The sequence below is a fragment of the Zootermopsis nevadensis genome, unplaced genomic scaffold (assembly GCF_977971745.1).
Source record: "Zootermopsis nevadensis isolate Lab colony 2312 unplaced genomic scaffold, Znev_1.0 Znev_ptg000011l, whole genome shotgun sequence".
Classification (NCBI taxonomy): Eukaryota; Metazoa; Arthropoda; class Insecta; order Blattodea; family Termopsidae; genus Zootermopsis; species Zootermopsis nevadensis.
Genome location: NW_028259143.1, coordinates 12571271 through 12585000, shown reverse-complemented (window position 1 = coordinate 12585000; position 13730 = coordinate 12571271). Strand labels below are relative to the sequence as shown.

Genomic DNA, 13730 nt, shown 5'->3' with positions numbered 1-13730 from the left:
GAAAGTCTCCTAGAGGCTAGCAAGGAAATAAGTCTAAAGGTAAATGTAGACAAAACTAAATACGTGGGCGTAATAAGGGATCAACTTCAGTAGCAATGGCGGAACACGTCATTTGAAAATGTTTCAAAATGTAAGTATCTGGGAACAACAATAACAAATAGAAATGAGGTCCTTGAAGAAGTTAAGAGTAGAATACATTCGGGGAACGCTTGAATTTATCCAGTTCAAAAACTGTTTTCATTCCGTTTAGTATCCACAACACTACAGATCGGGATATATAAAAGAATAATTTTGCCTGTTGTCTTGTATGGTTGTGAAACATGGTCTCTTACTTTGAAGGAAGAACGTAGATTACAAATGTTTGAAAACGGTGCTGAGGAGGATATTTAGACCTAGGAGAGATGAAATAAGTGGGGAATTTAGGATTGTTCGTAACGAGGAGCTGCGTGAATTGTACGAGTCACCTAGCATAATAAGGATAGTGAAATCTACGAAGCTCCGATGGGCCGAATATGCAGCACGAATGGAGGAGGCAAGTGGTGTGTGAAATCCTTCTGGAAAACGATCACTGGGCAGACCAAGAGGGGATGGGAGGGTAATATCAAGGTGATCTAATGGAGGCAATTCTCAAGACTAAGAATGGGGTCAGTCTGTCTCTTTGTACCGGCAACGACGAAGGCTTGTTCCTCGGTTGACCACAAGATTTGCTTTCTGCATATCTTTTGTTTCCCTTAGAAATCTGCACCGGGGTTGGATGACGTAATGGAGAGAAAAATTATACGTTTTATTCGGAGCAATGAAACAGTCGGAACTGCAGACAGCTGACTGGCCGACGAGATTTAAGATTTGAAGGGAAATTTTTATTATGCCTTGACTGTCCTAATTGAAGGGAATCAAGAGTGCACAACACTATCATATAAGTAATTATGTTATTGTTATATTTTCATGAGGTTGGAGGACGACTTAGGCAAATAACGACAGCTGAATTTATGATTTAAGGAGAACTGAAATGTATAATTCACAAATAAACTAAGTAATTATATGCTCGGGGCCGTGGAGATGAAGACTGTAATTTTTATCGTTAGTCATGAAGGTCGAATATAGACTGAAAAATGAATCTCGTTAAGATTTAGCTGGAACAATCGCTTACAACGGAGTATACGATAATCTGAATAGAAGTAGAATTTTCGCGATTGGTCTACTGGAAAATTATGATAAAATATCCCAGCCAGTGGGAGAAACGTAAATAAATCACAGGAATACTCTTTTCGCAATATAAGACGAATCCTAACCTCTGAATATCGATATGACAGATGTTAAATACAATTCCGTATGCAATTATCAGGTAATAAATTCCAAAAAATTAAGAATTGCATAAATTCTCAAAGAAATTAAACGCTTACAAAGAAACTCAACTTAAATCTGCCAACGTGAAATGACGCGTGAAAATTACATCGGAAGGAACGAATTTAATTAGTTACTTGCTGACCACAATTTGGAAACTGAAAATGAATGTATAAGTAGGCCTTGATGAATGAATTGCGTTTTGAAGTGTTAGCAAACGTAGACGTCGACTGAGACAGTCAAATACGAAATTGTGACGTGGATCCTAAATTAGAGAAACGGCCGAAATTTGACACCAGAACACACGAAATTTTTATGACCTCTGCAGAGATTTACAAAATTTGACAACCAAAGGAAGAACTTGAATGTACAGTGGAAGGCTCACGATAATCAAGAATAATGGGAGAGAAATGATGCAGAAGTAAATTTACCGACAAGAGCTCACTCACAGTTAGGCTGGTTTCTTGTTGCCTATTTCTAGGAGAGTGGTGGGGACATATAAATGGAAAAATTTTAACTTGATGGTATTTGGGGAAACACAAGATATGCAGAGTGCAAATTGATCAACAAGCAGTGGATGATGTTCGGTCTTCTGGCCTGAAAAAAAAATCTGAATTTCAAGTGTAACTTCGTCGGAGAATAAGCAGTGTTCAATGTTGAATGTTTCGGTGAAGATCGAATTTGTCCCTGTCATCCTCCCTTCCTAGCCACGTGGTCGCTAGCCCGGGTTAAAGGCGGAATTTCGAAGTTGTTATGAAATTTTTAAAACGTATTTATGATGACTCAGAGCCAGGGAATAAGGCGCATTGTGGGAAATACACGACCCTCATATCAAGGATAATCCTGTGACCTGGCGGCTTACTTCTCTCAGTAACAGTAAAATAGGCCGTGGCTAGTGATTAAAAGATGATTTAGTGAGATTGGGTATTAAATATTGTGGGTTCGTGGGCATAGATGGAGGAATGTTAGCGAAAAAGGAACGGGTAAAAAATCTATTCTTTGGAAACTGTTGCTTGTTGCTAGGTAATGGGCCGAGTGGACGAACATGCGAGGAGTAGTTCCCCAAGTTAAGTTTTACAGATTATGTGGTGCTCTGAGAGAACGGAATTTACAAATCCAAGCCCAGATCTACTATAATTTTTTTCATGAAGCTAGGCAGTTGTGGAATGAATTTATATTTTATTTTAAAAAAAGGGGTTAGAGATACAAATGTGAAGATTTGTATCAAAGGACGGAACTCCATCGAAAAAAGAATTTCGGTCTAAGAAGCTAAATTTCGTTTCTTAACTATTTCTTATAGCTCACAGTACGTAACGTTGAAAAAATTGAAAAATTAAAAAAAATTGAATTTGGGGGTCAGAAATACTGTAATCATGGACGAACGAATTTGCCTAGATTAACAGGTAAACATGAAGAAACTGGCAGTGTTTATCCCCTTAATTGAATAGGTCGTTGCTTCTCAGTTATTCTAGTCATGCCACCACCACCCACTGCCGTATTAAAAGGAGGCTTCCTAATTTCCCCTGAAGATAACAACGCAAGTGCTTGCCGAAACATCCAGACAACAACATTTCATGACGCTGCTTATTCCAGTAAGCCGAAGTTACACATTGAAAAAGCCAGTTGCTGCTTACTGTAATGGAGAATGAGTGGCTGCGATGTTTCTTCAGGCTGTTTCATTCCACTACAGGAAGCACCGACGATGATTCTTCTTCGCCGATCTGCTCTGGCTGCATCCACGCAGAAGGTTCGCCTTTGATGTTTCTTCACAGACGTAGTTTCTTCCGTTGCCCTCCGCCGTCTTCAGGACTGAGGACGTGCCTCCTCTTCTGTGGTTTCCTCGGGTCCGCCTGATGCGTTGTTGTCTGCAGAACCCGATCTTCTGTTACCACCCCTCCTGATGGTATCAGAATCCTCAGAATCGTCTCTGGGATGCTGGAAGGGTGATCGTTGTCACATGTAGGGTCTGAAAATGAAAAATTCATAATCGCATTTTATGTTCATGGGACAATCAAACTTACTCTTAATACATTAACGTGTGAAAATTTTTGTTTTATTCCACCTCATTATATTTTGTGCTGACAACTGCTTTAATATTCTTTGAAGACTGCGTCTAATATTTTAATGTTTTTACAATTAAAACTAAAGAACTTTTATCATAATTCAGCTTTCTCTTTCGTAATGTTAGTAACATTCAGTTTAATGAAGTGTGTGAGGGAGTGGTGAATACTTTGACCACGCGTGGCGCTGGCAATGGAAGACAGCGCCAGATATCTCATGCAGTGTTATAAACGCGTACAAACAAACCTTTACTCTGAAAAGGGATACTTATTCACGAGTATATAAGTTATATTTATATAATATAATATTATACACAAATTCACAAAACTTGAATTTAATTACGTAACTCGAAACAATAAATTTTACAAGCAGATGAAGCAGTTATTTGAGTTTAATATCGAGGTCAGAGGCTGAGAGACACAGAGAAAACACAAAGTGCGAAGTTGATGTAGTAAACTTGCTCAGTGAGCAGTTGTCTTATGCAGTCGAAGCATTTTTGGGTGCAGGTACTCAGATCAGACATGGGTGTTCTGTACGACGGTATTGTAACATTCTACAGGAGTTCCGTATTAAAATCCTAATTTCTCTGCAGTTTTCTGTTGAATCTCCATACAAAATTTGTTTGAATTCTACTCTGAGCATTACAAACTAGAAGACCGACATCGACACGGACGGAGTTCCACTGTCTGGGCACATCTGATGTTTTGCAAGTGTTGGGGAACTGAATGTAAGCAGGTCGCTTAGTTCTGAAATTAAATAAGATATCTCACCTGGTCCTTGATTGGTGGATTCAGGGATGCAGTCATGTGAGGAAGTCAATGGGGCACTTGACGCCGGCGCTGTTGGATACTCAATCTGTTGACACGAAAACAGGAATCAGTTGCTTGTAGTAGTTTGTTCAACATTCGCCCTTTTTAGTGATTCTTTGCAGCAAAACCCAAGTACGAGGCAACTGTTTTTGCAGTTAGCATTACGCACTCAACAGAACTGCCCCTTTGCACCATTTCAGACGCAACCAGACTTCGATGCAACCTGCTGTTAAGTCGCGCGACTAGAGTCATTTCCAACCTGGAGGCCATTTCACCCTCGTCAGTATGAAAGATGATTTACCGACGAACTCAGCAACCCAGAGTTGCTTCAGTGCGAACACTGCCCAAATACTTAACAACGATCACAAGCGAATTTCAAATAAGAAAATGTAGCAGAAGACAAAAAAGGAACACGTGGGGTAAAACGGCTGGTTTATGGTCATTTTAGCTCCATTTGTTTTTTCTTGTTTACAACAATATGTAATATAACTTCGGGTAAGCGCGCCATGATTGGATAATGCTTTTTGGAGTAAGTTCCAGGTTGCCAGATACGACCGAGATGTGTCTGTGGTCTTAATTTATTAATCTAACATTTTTAATATTGTTGTGACATTCAAGCGACACAGCAAAAGAACACTTTCTTGCAGAGTCTGAAAATGGTAAATATTGTCAGAGCCTACGAATGCTTCTCTAATAATTAATTATTTTCTTGTGTGTGTTGAAAGATGAGTTATAAAATATCATTTATCATGTGAGGCAAAAATAGAGAGGATTTATACTTAACTTTGTAACTTGCAATGCATAAATTGCACTGAGAAACTAATGTAGGTTAAGTGTTAACACTTACTGTGGTTGCACGCTCCAGGGAGGTCTCGTCCAAGGATGGCGACACAAATGAGAAGTTCTGCAATAGAAATTAGAAAAGTCACAGTTAAGCAAAATTCGTTTGTGTTGGAACGTCTTTACTGCGACGTTTATAAAATCAGAAAAATGCGTATTTGGAAAGAAGTTGATAAACTCGTATCTTCACTGTAAAACAGAGAGTAAGCCCATGAAAATAGAAAAATCTGTCTGTGAAACCAGAGTTACGGTGCACAAAATCGGCCAAGGCCTAATAATGACATCACAATTATTACTGACTGTAACACCTCGAAGGGAACGTGACCCTCGGCCTCCAACACGTGTTCTAAGAGGGCCAGAAATTAGCCTTGTTCTGATGAGACACGCAATAAAAGTAGGAAAATTACATGTTCTCACCTTGAAAGGGTCGTCGCTCCTTGGACGCCAAGTGCCCGCTGACCGAGGGTCAGACGCCACGCCGAACTGGTTTTCATCGACATCATCGGCGCTGATGATGTCGAGATGTGGGAGGAAGGGTGGTGATACCTTCTTTCCTCTCAGTTCAACCCAGTCGATGGTCTGTAGACAAAGCACAAGCATAACAGAGCGAAGAATTCTGGCGGAGCCGACAAGAGAACACCTCAGTTTGTTATAATTGCAGGGATTACAAAATTAAGTCTTCTGCGTTGATGTAAATTGTTGATTTCTTTTTAAGTGCTTTGTAACGTCGCATTTACTGGGAGGAAAGTTTTAAGATGTCTAATCGTGTCCATAAGATTTCTACATGAAAGAAATTTCAGATCAAGTATCGTGAAACTTTTATCTTACGGTTTGTTCTGGGATTACAATCAATTTTCTTTGCGTTGTCTCTCTCTTGAGGCCCTCAATATGTCACTGAGCTCGAAATATTTCGTACGTCGCAATTTGGATGCAAGGGGCCCTTGGCAATTTCCCTACGTTAAGGATTGCCTCCTGCTGGGAATGCAGACCGCAATTTTTATTTATTTACTGAAGTTTTGAAACAGTAGCAACTTCTAGAAACATTGAAACTGCACTTTGCTTCCTTAGAAATACATTAGAGTCCCGATTGTCTGACCTTCAGTTATTCGACGTTCAATTTTTACGGACGTGCGTCCATTTTGTAATCGGCCGACTCAGCGTGTTCTGGAATGAGTCGCACTTCCTGATCGCATTTCGTGCACTCCGTCTCTTAGAGTATTTTTTATTGCCTTCGATAACACGAGCGGAGATCTACCTTAGTTTCTTAACCGAAGTTACCAATTTCTCATAACGAAGCGATTTCTTTCGTTAAATGTCGCGCGAAAAGAGAAAGTAGTTTATTTTTCCCGCGGAACAAATTTAAAGTCTTACAGAGACCAGACAAGCGTGGGGCTATGTAGGAAGTGGCGTCAGGAGCCTTACCCTCGTCTTTTTCGATGGTCGTCTCAATTATTTGATCGTCCTACGGGACTTTCATTTCTTGCGTCCAGCAAGAAGACAGTTCAGAACTGAAGCATTTCTGTGCAATATTTTATGGTAAGAGATTTGGGAAGACAACTTACGGCGTAGAAAGAATGGATCTTGATTTCCTCTGCGCCCCCCGCTTCACCACCTAGGCGAAATTTCGGGTCTCTAATGAGCAACATTCCGATGAGACTCGACGCACGTGGTGGGAAAAAAGGCGGGAAGACGGGCTCTTGAGTCAAAATTTTGCTGTAAAAGAGAATCGAATTAGTAAATCTGCCATTATGTTCCCTGTTAGTATTTCTTTGTTCCTGTAAATGACTTCATTAATCTAAGCCACCGAAATAGGTTTTGGGGGTTCATCTATAATAACATCTTGAGATGTTTATCTTTGTTTTCCGTTTCCTTCCCTGTCCCTCACATTTAATTCACTCTTTGTATAATCTTTTGTTTCGGGTATATTTCTGCCTGAATTTTGGTTTCCTCCATGAAGTTGATTCTCCGCGAACTTCACTGGCATTAAAACGGATAACAACTGGTCCTCTGTTAGGATCGAACTAATCTGTGTAGGAGTTTGTTGAAAAAACATTGCTCTTCGCAAATAACGATACTCACTTAAATAATGCCTGCATGTTCCTTTCTTCGAACGGCCTGGAGTATGACAACATCTCATATATCAGAACTCCCAGGCTCCACCAATCAGCTGCCTGCAACAATTAAAATTGGGACAAGAGCTTTAATCAGTCACTCCCATTTCTTTGTCCCCTCCAGAAACAGAAAAATGGATTCTGCTTCCTGTAATGAACGCTCGGTAACTGAAGCATATATTATGTAATCATAAGCAGCTGATATATGCAAAATGTGTTATTTTTTGGGTGGGAGATATGAGAAATATTTGCCCCATTTTTGAATTTATATTCGTTGTACCAGACCTTCAGATTATTCCACTGCGATGTTGTGTTTGTCTCAGTTACACGAAAGTACGAAATAAGTATTCTCACATCTTCATGGAAGAAAACACTTACCATGTCGTGTCCTATCCTCCGGACTACTTCGGGGGCCATGTATTCGGGAGTACCGCATAAGGAGTACGTTCTTTTGTCCTGTTGATAAAAACAAGATTTTAAATAAGTTACATGAGACAGGAAATGAGACACAGAAACAATTCCCTAACTGAGGTACTAGAAAGAAAACTTTGAGGATTGCTAACACCCAAGGATGCACTTCAGACCCAGGTCTGTTCATCTTCTGATGTCATAACATGTTTCTCCAACGTAATGCGTGTTCCCGTCTTTTTCAAGGTCTTCCATGTTCTTACTTTCCAAAAACGTTCAATGTCAAATACTACTTAACTGGCACAGTGTAATTCCGAAAATGTATAACTTAGGAATAATGTGTGAGCTGAATGTTTCACGTGTTTTCTAGGTTCCAGCATTTAAGTTCCTTGCCCAAAGTAAGACACGCGTTTCACAGCCATACAAAACACCTGGTAAAACCGTGCATCTTGATGTTTAATGTTTTGCAAGTGGATAAGATACTTAATGGTGGAAGTATTTGTGGAATTCTAAACAGCAAATTACAGACAACAGGCAATGCTGTAGGTAATAAATTCTGCGCTTGTTAGTTGACACCCTCAGAATCTGAGAACTTGCGGTGACCCTGTTAAATGTAAGTACAGGAGAAATACTCTGTGAATATGGGTGCCCACATTTCGGAAATTTCAGATATTTATATTTTTATTGTTCTGATAGTCTTAGTTCCCTCAAAGAGTTACTCCCTGATGGAGTGAGATCCCCTCATCCTCTACATTCCAGAAAACTCAGGGAATTAAAGTGACAGAATAAAGCAGTTGGCACTAAGCTTACCTCCTGATCAGACGGAAACTCCTTCGACAGACCGAAATCCGTCAGAACGACATGGCCCGCGGCGTCCAGAAGGATGTTCTCCGGCTTTAGGTCCCGGTGAACTATTCCCATCTGAAAGAAACAAATGAACACGTCTCACGAGCAGTGGGGAGAAGGAAACGCATTTTGCATTTTCGATATTTGCATTTTTTATGCATTCTTTATAGTTGATTTAACGACGATGTTCGTATATGGATTATATGGCATTGGGCTTCGTAGATCAATCTTAATTGCATGCCGTGCATTTTAATTAACTAATTCTCGTGTTTCAACAGGTCACTATCTATGAATCTCGCTTACGTAACTACAGAAAGTATTATTATTAATGTTCTATTCCACTAAATTGAGAGATATGTAAGTTGTAGAATGAACTTTTCTGGGTACGGAGAATTACTTGGCGGCTAAATAATCAGACATGACAAAACTAACCAAAGTCCTTGCTTACTAAACCGGGGAGCATTCTTCTGAAGAATAAAGCTAAAATTCAGGAATCACCATTTGTTGTGATTTTAGATATTTCTCACAGAATTACAAAGGATTCGTCGTACTGTGAAAAAATAAAGGGAATTTGAAGAGAACTCTATAGCCCTGAAATCAGTAAGCCAGTTACTTTTCATGTGTTGTACCCCCGCCCTATTTATTATGCTGTTCAGTGGGAGTGCTTCAGTGTCACTGGTTGCCTACCTCGTGCAGGTGCTGGAGGGCCAGGATGACTTCTGCGGAGAAGAATCTTGTTTCATTCTCCGTAAGCCGCCCTCGCTGCTCCAGCAGTTCGATGAAGTCTTTTCCTGCGACGTAATCTGCAACAATAAAGACGAGATCGCGTTGTTGTGAGGACTCTTAGGCCACTGAATGCTGATGTATTGTATGTTTCATTCGTCAACTGTGTAATTACAAATCCAAGCTCTGCAGAAGACTAAAAAGTGAAATATTTTAAAGGAGAGCGAAGGATTATTCCACAAATGTGGTACGTGTGAGGACCCTACACATTTAGTTAAGGTGATGTTTCGTTTGATGTACTCACCCATCACGAGATGCAGGTGTTCATTGGATTGAAAAGCGTAGTGGAGCTGTACGAAGAAAGGACAGTCACGTGTTTTTTCAAACACGCGACGCTCCGTCCACGCGTTGTCGATGTCCTTCCTCTTCAGTTGTGTACTCTTGATGTTTTTAATGGCGTAGATTTTACCGGCGTCGCTTCCATCCTTCTTCTTCGCCATGTAAACTTCGCCAAATCCTGTAACAGAATCTCAGTTGTGTTTCATCTTGATATCTGTACAGGTACGGGCTGTCGTATCAGCAAAGTCTCCTTTCAATTAATTATGATACTCTATACCCTTTTTTTTCGAATACCAAAACTTCGCGATGAATATAAAATTCATAAATATGTTGTTCGTCTTCTCTTTAACGAGCTCTAAAGCACTCTCCGATAGGCCAAGCCCTTGTGCTCAGAATATTACTAGATTTTATTGTTTCCTGCTTGGTGACAGAGACGAGGTGAAATACCGTTTAGGTCTGTGAGTTTTCATGACTGCAACTTTTATCGTTAAAGTGCTTATGTGTCGAATCTCCATGGAGAGTGGTCTCTGACCCATTCGCGAGCTGTCTGCATAATTTGATTAATTCTAACTTGTTTGAAACCTGCGTTTCTAAATGTCTCCGCAAATAAAAGTTGGCAGTTCGTAAATGATCCACCTTTTAACATTTTTTAGCATTCATGAGTAGAAGAATTTTGTTCAGCAGAATATGGCCTACACAGTTCTTAAGATCCCTAATTCTGATTTGTTTAAAGTAAAAGGAAATGTACATTGTGCATAAGAAGAACTGCCTCTCGTGTTTATCAATTTCGATACAGTGTAAACCAGAACGCGATAATAGAATATCGATAACATTAATAAGAGAAAATAGGCCACAGACACGTCTTTCTTGTTATTTCACTGCCGATTAAGTTGCATTCCACTTGATCATGGGCTAGGAAGGACGCTCTAAAATGCTGATTTTCTTCTCTGCCTACTTAATAGATGCATTAGAGAGAATGTCTTTAAAAGCATCCGTGGTGTTAGGCAGTGTCAATGTGGTTCCATGCATTTGGTGCTGGGGAAAATAATTTGCCGATCTTGATCTACGCCCCTGGACTCAATCATAAATCGTTCATGACGTAATGCAGCGGATATGAAAGAAAATATCAGGGTAACGATTAGGCCCTGGTAACACTTCGCCGTTGTCAATCTGCTATTCTGAAAAGTCAATCACGAACGTGGTCAGCCACCGGGGTAAGATCGATAATGTTGGCAAAGCATTTCGATTGCCTTAGTTCAGGGATGACAAAATCTGTACCTTTTATAATTTTCAGACATTTATTAAAATTATTTAAATAAGAAAATATATCCTATAATTCTGATGCAAGAATTTTACGGGAACATCAATGAAGATTTGTCATGAGTTTATGAATTTTGTAGTTAGATGCCAGTTGTTTGTACACAATAACAGTTGAAACTGTGTAATAGCTCTGTTTTTCCTGCAGTAATTCGAGTTCTACATTCAACTCAGTGACTGTTCCAGAAGGGGTTGAGCTGCAGTTTTCTTGCTTACAAAAACGCCACTGATGCTGTCCTACTTCTGCTTCCATTTTCCCCATTGCTTCGTAAGTACTCAGACATCAGGTCCACGTTTTGTAAGCAGAGAAATGCACGGGTAATCGGCCGACTGTTAACAGGAAGTTGTACTTACCTCCTTTTCCTAGAAGTCTGATGATCTTGAAGTCTTCCATGATGACATGTCGAGGCCCTGTAACAAATATCATAATTAGTGGCATGTGCTAATATACAATAAAAATGTAAAGTTGTCCTGCTGCACGCCATGTAGGCGCTTGGGTGGGGTGGGACGAGGTATAGCTCCTACTTTTTCTTAACCTCGGCACCAGATGGGGGTGAGTGCTCAGTACCCCGGTATCTGTTGGAGAGGAGGCTGGGTGGTAAGTGGGCCCAAGAGCCGGTCTGGACGCAGGGGCTAGAGGAAAAATCCTCTGCCCCTGTCAGGGATCGAATCCCGGTTGTCCAGTCACTGTACTGACTGAGCTAGCTCAGTTCCCGTCTTTAATCTACAGGCTTAATTAAAATAATTTACTCTTTTTTTACTCTACAATCCTGCACCACGGGGTCAGTCTTACGAAGATACCAAGGCGGTTTCGCCTTGCCCTCCGTGGCCAGTCTTTATCCACCAGACTGGAAGAGAAAGGACGCGGATAAACATCCATGCTTTAGGTGGGACTCGAACCCACGGTCGCAGCAACGAGAACCATGCCTCAGACCGCGTGGCTACGGAGGCTGGCATTTACATTTTAAATCACGCAATTCGCTTATTGAAAACATTGTTTTTTATAATAAAGGGGAAATCTACCCCTCAGATAGTTCTGTCTCCTTCTCGACCTCTCAATTTCCTAACCCCACTCTTATGCAGTATGTAAAATATTTGCCATACGTAGGCGTTATTATATAGTTTAATTATGTTATTATATTTGTAAATTTTCAGATCAGCTGTGTTCCTGTGTTTATTTATATTTTTAGCCGCTAAAAGTGCATTGTCATTTGAGTGATAAATACGGAAGTCACTTATCAAGAGCTTCGTGCAACCTGAAATGAGAGACTAAAAGGTGTTCTTGAAAGTCTGGAATAATTATAATATTTTAAGATGGCTGTCTTCTGGGTTGTAGCGCCGTGTAGTCTGGTAGATGTTTAGCGACGTTTCAGAGGTCCTTGCTGCCTCCATCGCCCTGATTATGGCGGCAGCAAGGACCTCTGAAACGTCGCTAAACATCTACCAGATTAAACAGTGCAACAACTCAGAAGACAGGTTTCTTCAGAATCAGCACTGCGAAAACTTCAAATCCTACAAATGATAACATTAATTTCTGCAGATAATTATTCATAAACAGCCCATTTGAACTTTGCTACTCCGACACATGCAGACTAGTTTGTCAGCTGGATGGAAGTTGTTATGTTTTTCCTCGCGGTTGTGAACTGAAGGAATGCTTAACAATGGCCGTTTTCAGTTCGTTGTAATTTGTCTTCCGCTTAAAGTGGATAGTGACACTTGCAATCTGACAGGTGATCTGCTTTAAAAGACGAGAAATACAAACTCGCAAAAATGACAATTTCAGGCGCCATGCCGATGAGATGCCGGGTATATGGGCAGGCCAGTGAACTACGCGTATATTTAACAAAGTTATAAGGCAACAATTGAAAAATAATAGTAAGACAAAACTTTGATCAGAGTAGAGTAATATGTCAAAGTCTATACCAGATATCACGTCTTTACAGTCTGTTGTTTAAAGGCAATGCTGAATCATTCCTTGTAAAACAGAATTAAAACGAAATGTTTAAGAACACAGACCATTTTCAACTGCACATTGTTGTATAAATCTCTGTCAGAAACTCAATTGCATCGCAATATGTTTTATTCTAATTCCGATTGTTGATTCTATCTGCTTCGATATGGGAACATTTGGTTAAAGAGTTTATCTAACTTTAAATGCATTACACGGTAAGAAAAGATTTATTTAAATATAATCAGAGTACAGACATGATTGTGTCGTGGCAGTGACCTTCTGAAAAAACTGGGGTTTGTAAATGTTATTAAAGAGGCAATATTCATCCACTGGTTTGTTCTTAACACGGCTACTACAAAATGAAAACGCTCACCTTTAAGAGTAACTTTGTTTATGAGAGATTCACCTCTGGGCTTGTCAGACGGTGCTTTAGGGCCACGGTGTTTGGAGGCCTTGGCCATATTTTGTTCAATGCTAGTGCGAAAACTAACAAAATGCAGAAGACTTGTTTGTGTGCTATCAGCAGATTAAATCATGTAACTTCGGACGATAAGATTATTAGTGAATAACAAATTAGTAAATGTAAGGAAGAAACCGGTCCATCGTAATTTTAAGTAATACCTCGCTATTTTCTAGGAATCGCTATTGCAAGCCCTAGTTCAATATTAATAATGTTAATTTCTAAAAACCTACATGGACCGGCTTTAATGTGACGCAACGTAGCACAGGGAAGAAGCCAAACATAACCTTAGCCTAATACAATTCTCTCTCAGAATTTATTATATAACTGGTGCATTATTGGTCACAGATAATGCTTAATGCATATTTGAACATCTGTCAGAACCATTTCCCAAATCATTTTATTATTATCATCCAATCTAAACGTCGGAAATAGAATTCAGTTTCGTAATAAAATGTTTAATATAATTTCACCGTAATGAACAATTTAAAGGCCTGATATTTCTAGTAACTCTCGACACA

At 39.8% G+C, this 13730-nt stretch overlaps 2 protein-coding genes and 1 long non-coding RNA gene across 8 annotated transcripts in view; 1 reads left to right on the top strand and 2 right to left on the bottom strand.

Annotated features, from left to right (window-relative positions):
• Window positions 1-13730, top strand: part of LOC147874082 (uncharacterized) — a 145973-nt gene that overhangs the window by 52065 nt on the left and 80178 nt on the right. The window lies entirely within an intron of this gene.
• LOC147874086 (uncharacterized) lies at window positions 4126-5572 on the bottom strand. Its single transcript, XR_015534655.1, has 3 exons — window positions 5472-5572; window positions 5062-5118; window positions 4126-4260 (listed from the first exon to the last, which is right to left on the bottom strand). It is a non-coding gene; the product is annotated as an uncharacterized LOC147874086 (long non-coding RNA).
• Window positions 7130-13210, bottom strand: LOC110839886 (ribosomal protein S6 kinase alpha-5-like). The gene is made up of 7 exons (XM_087347529.1): window positions 13123-13210; window positions 11153-11209; window positions 9447-9659; window positions 9107-9222; window positions 8384-8494; window positions 7544-7621; window positions 7130-7225 (listed from the first exon to the last, which is right to left on the bottom strand). The coding sequence occupies exons 1-7, from the start codon at window positions 13208-13210 to the stop codon at window positions 7130-7132; spliced, it is 759 nt and encodes a 252-aa protein (XP_087203655.1).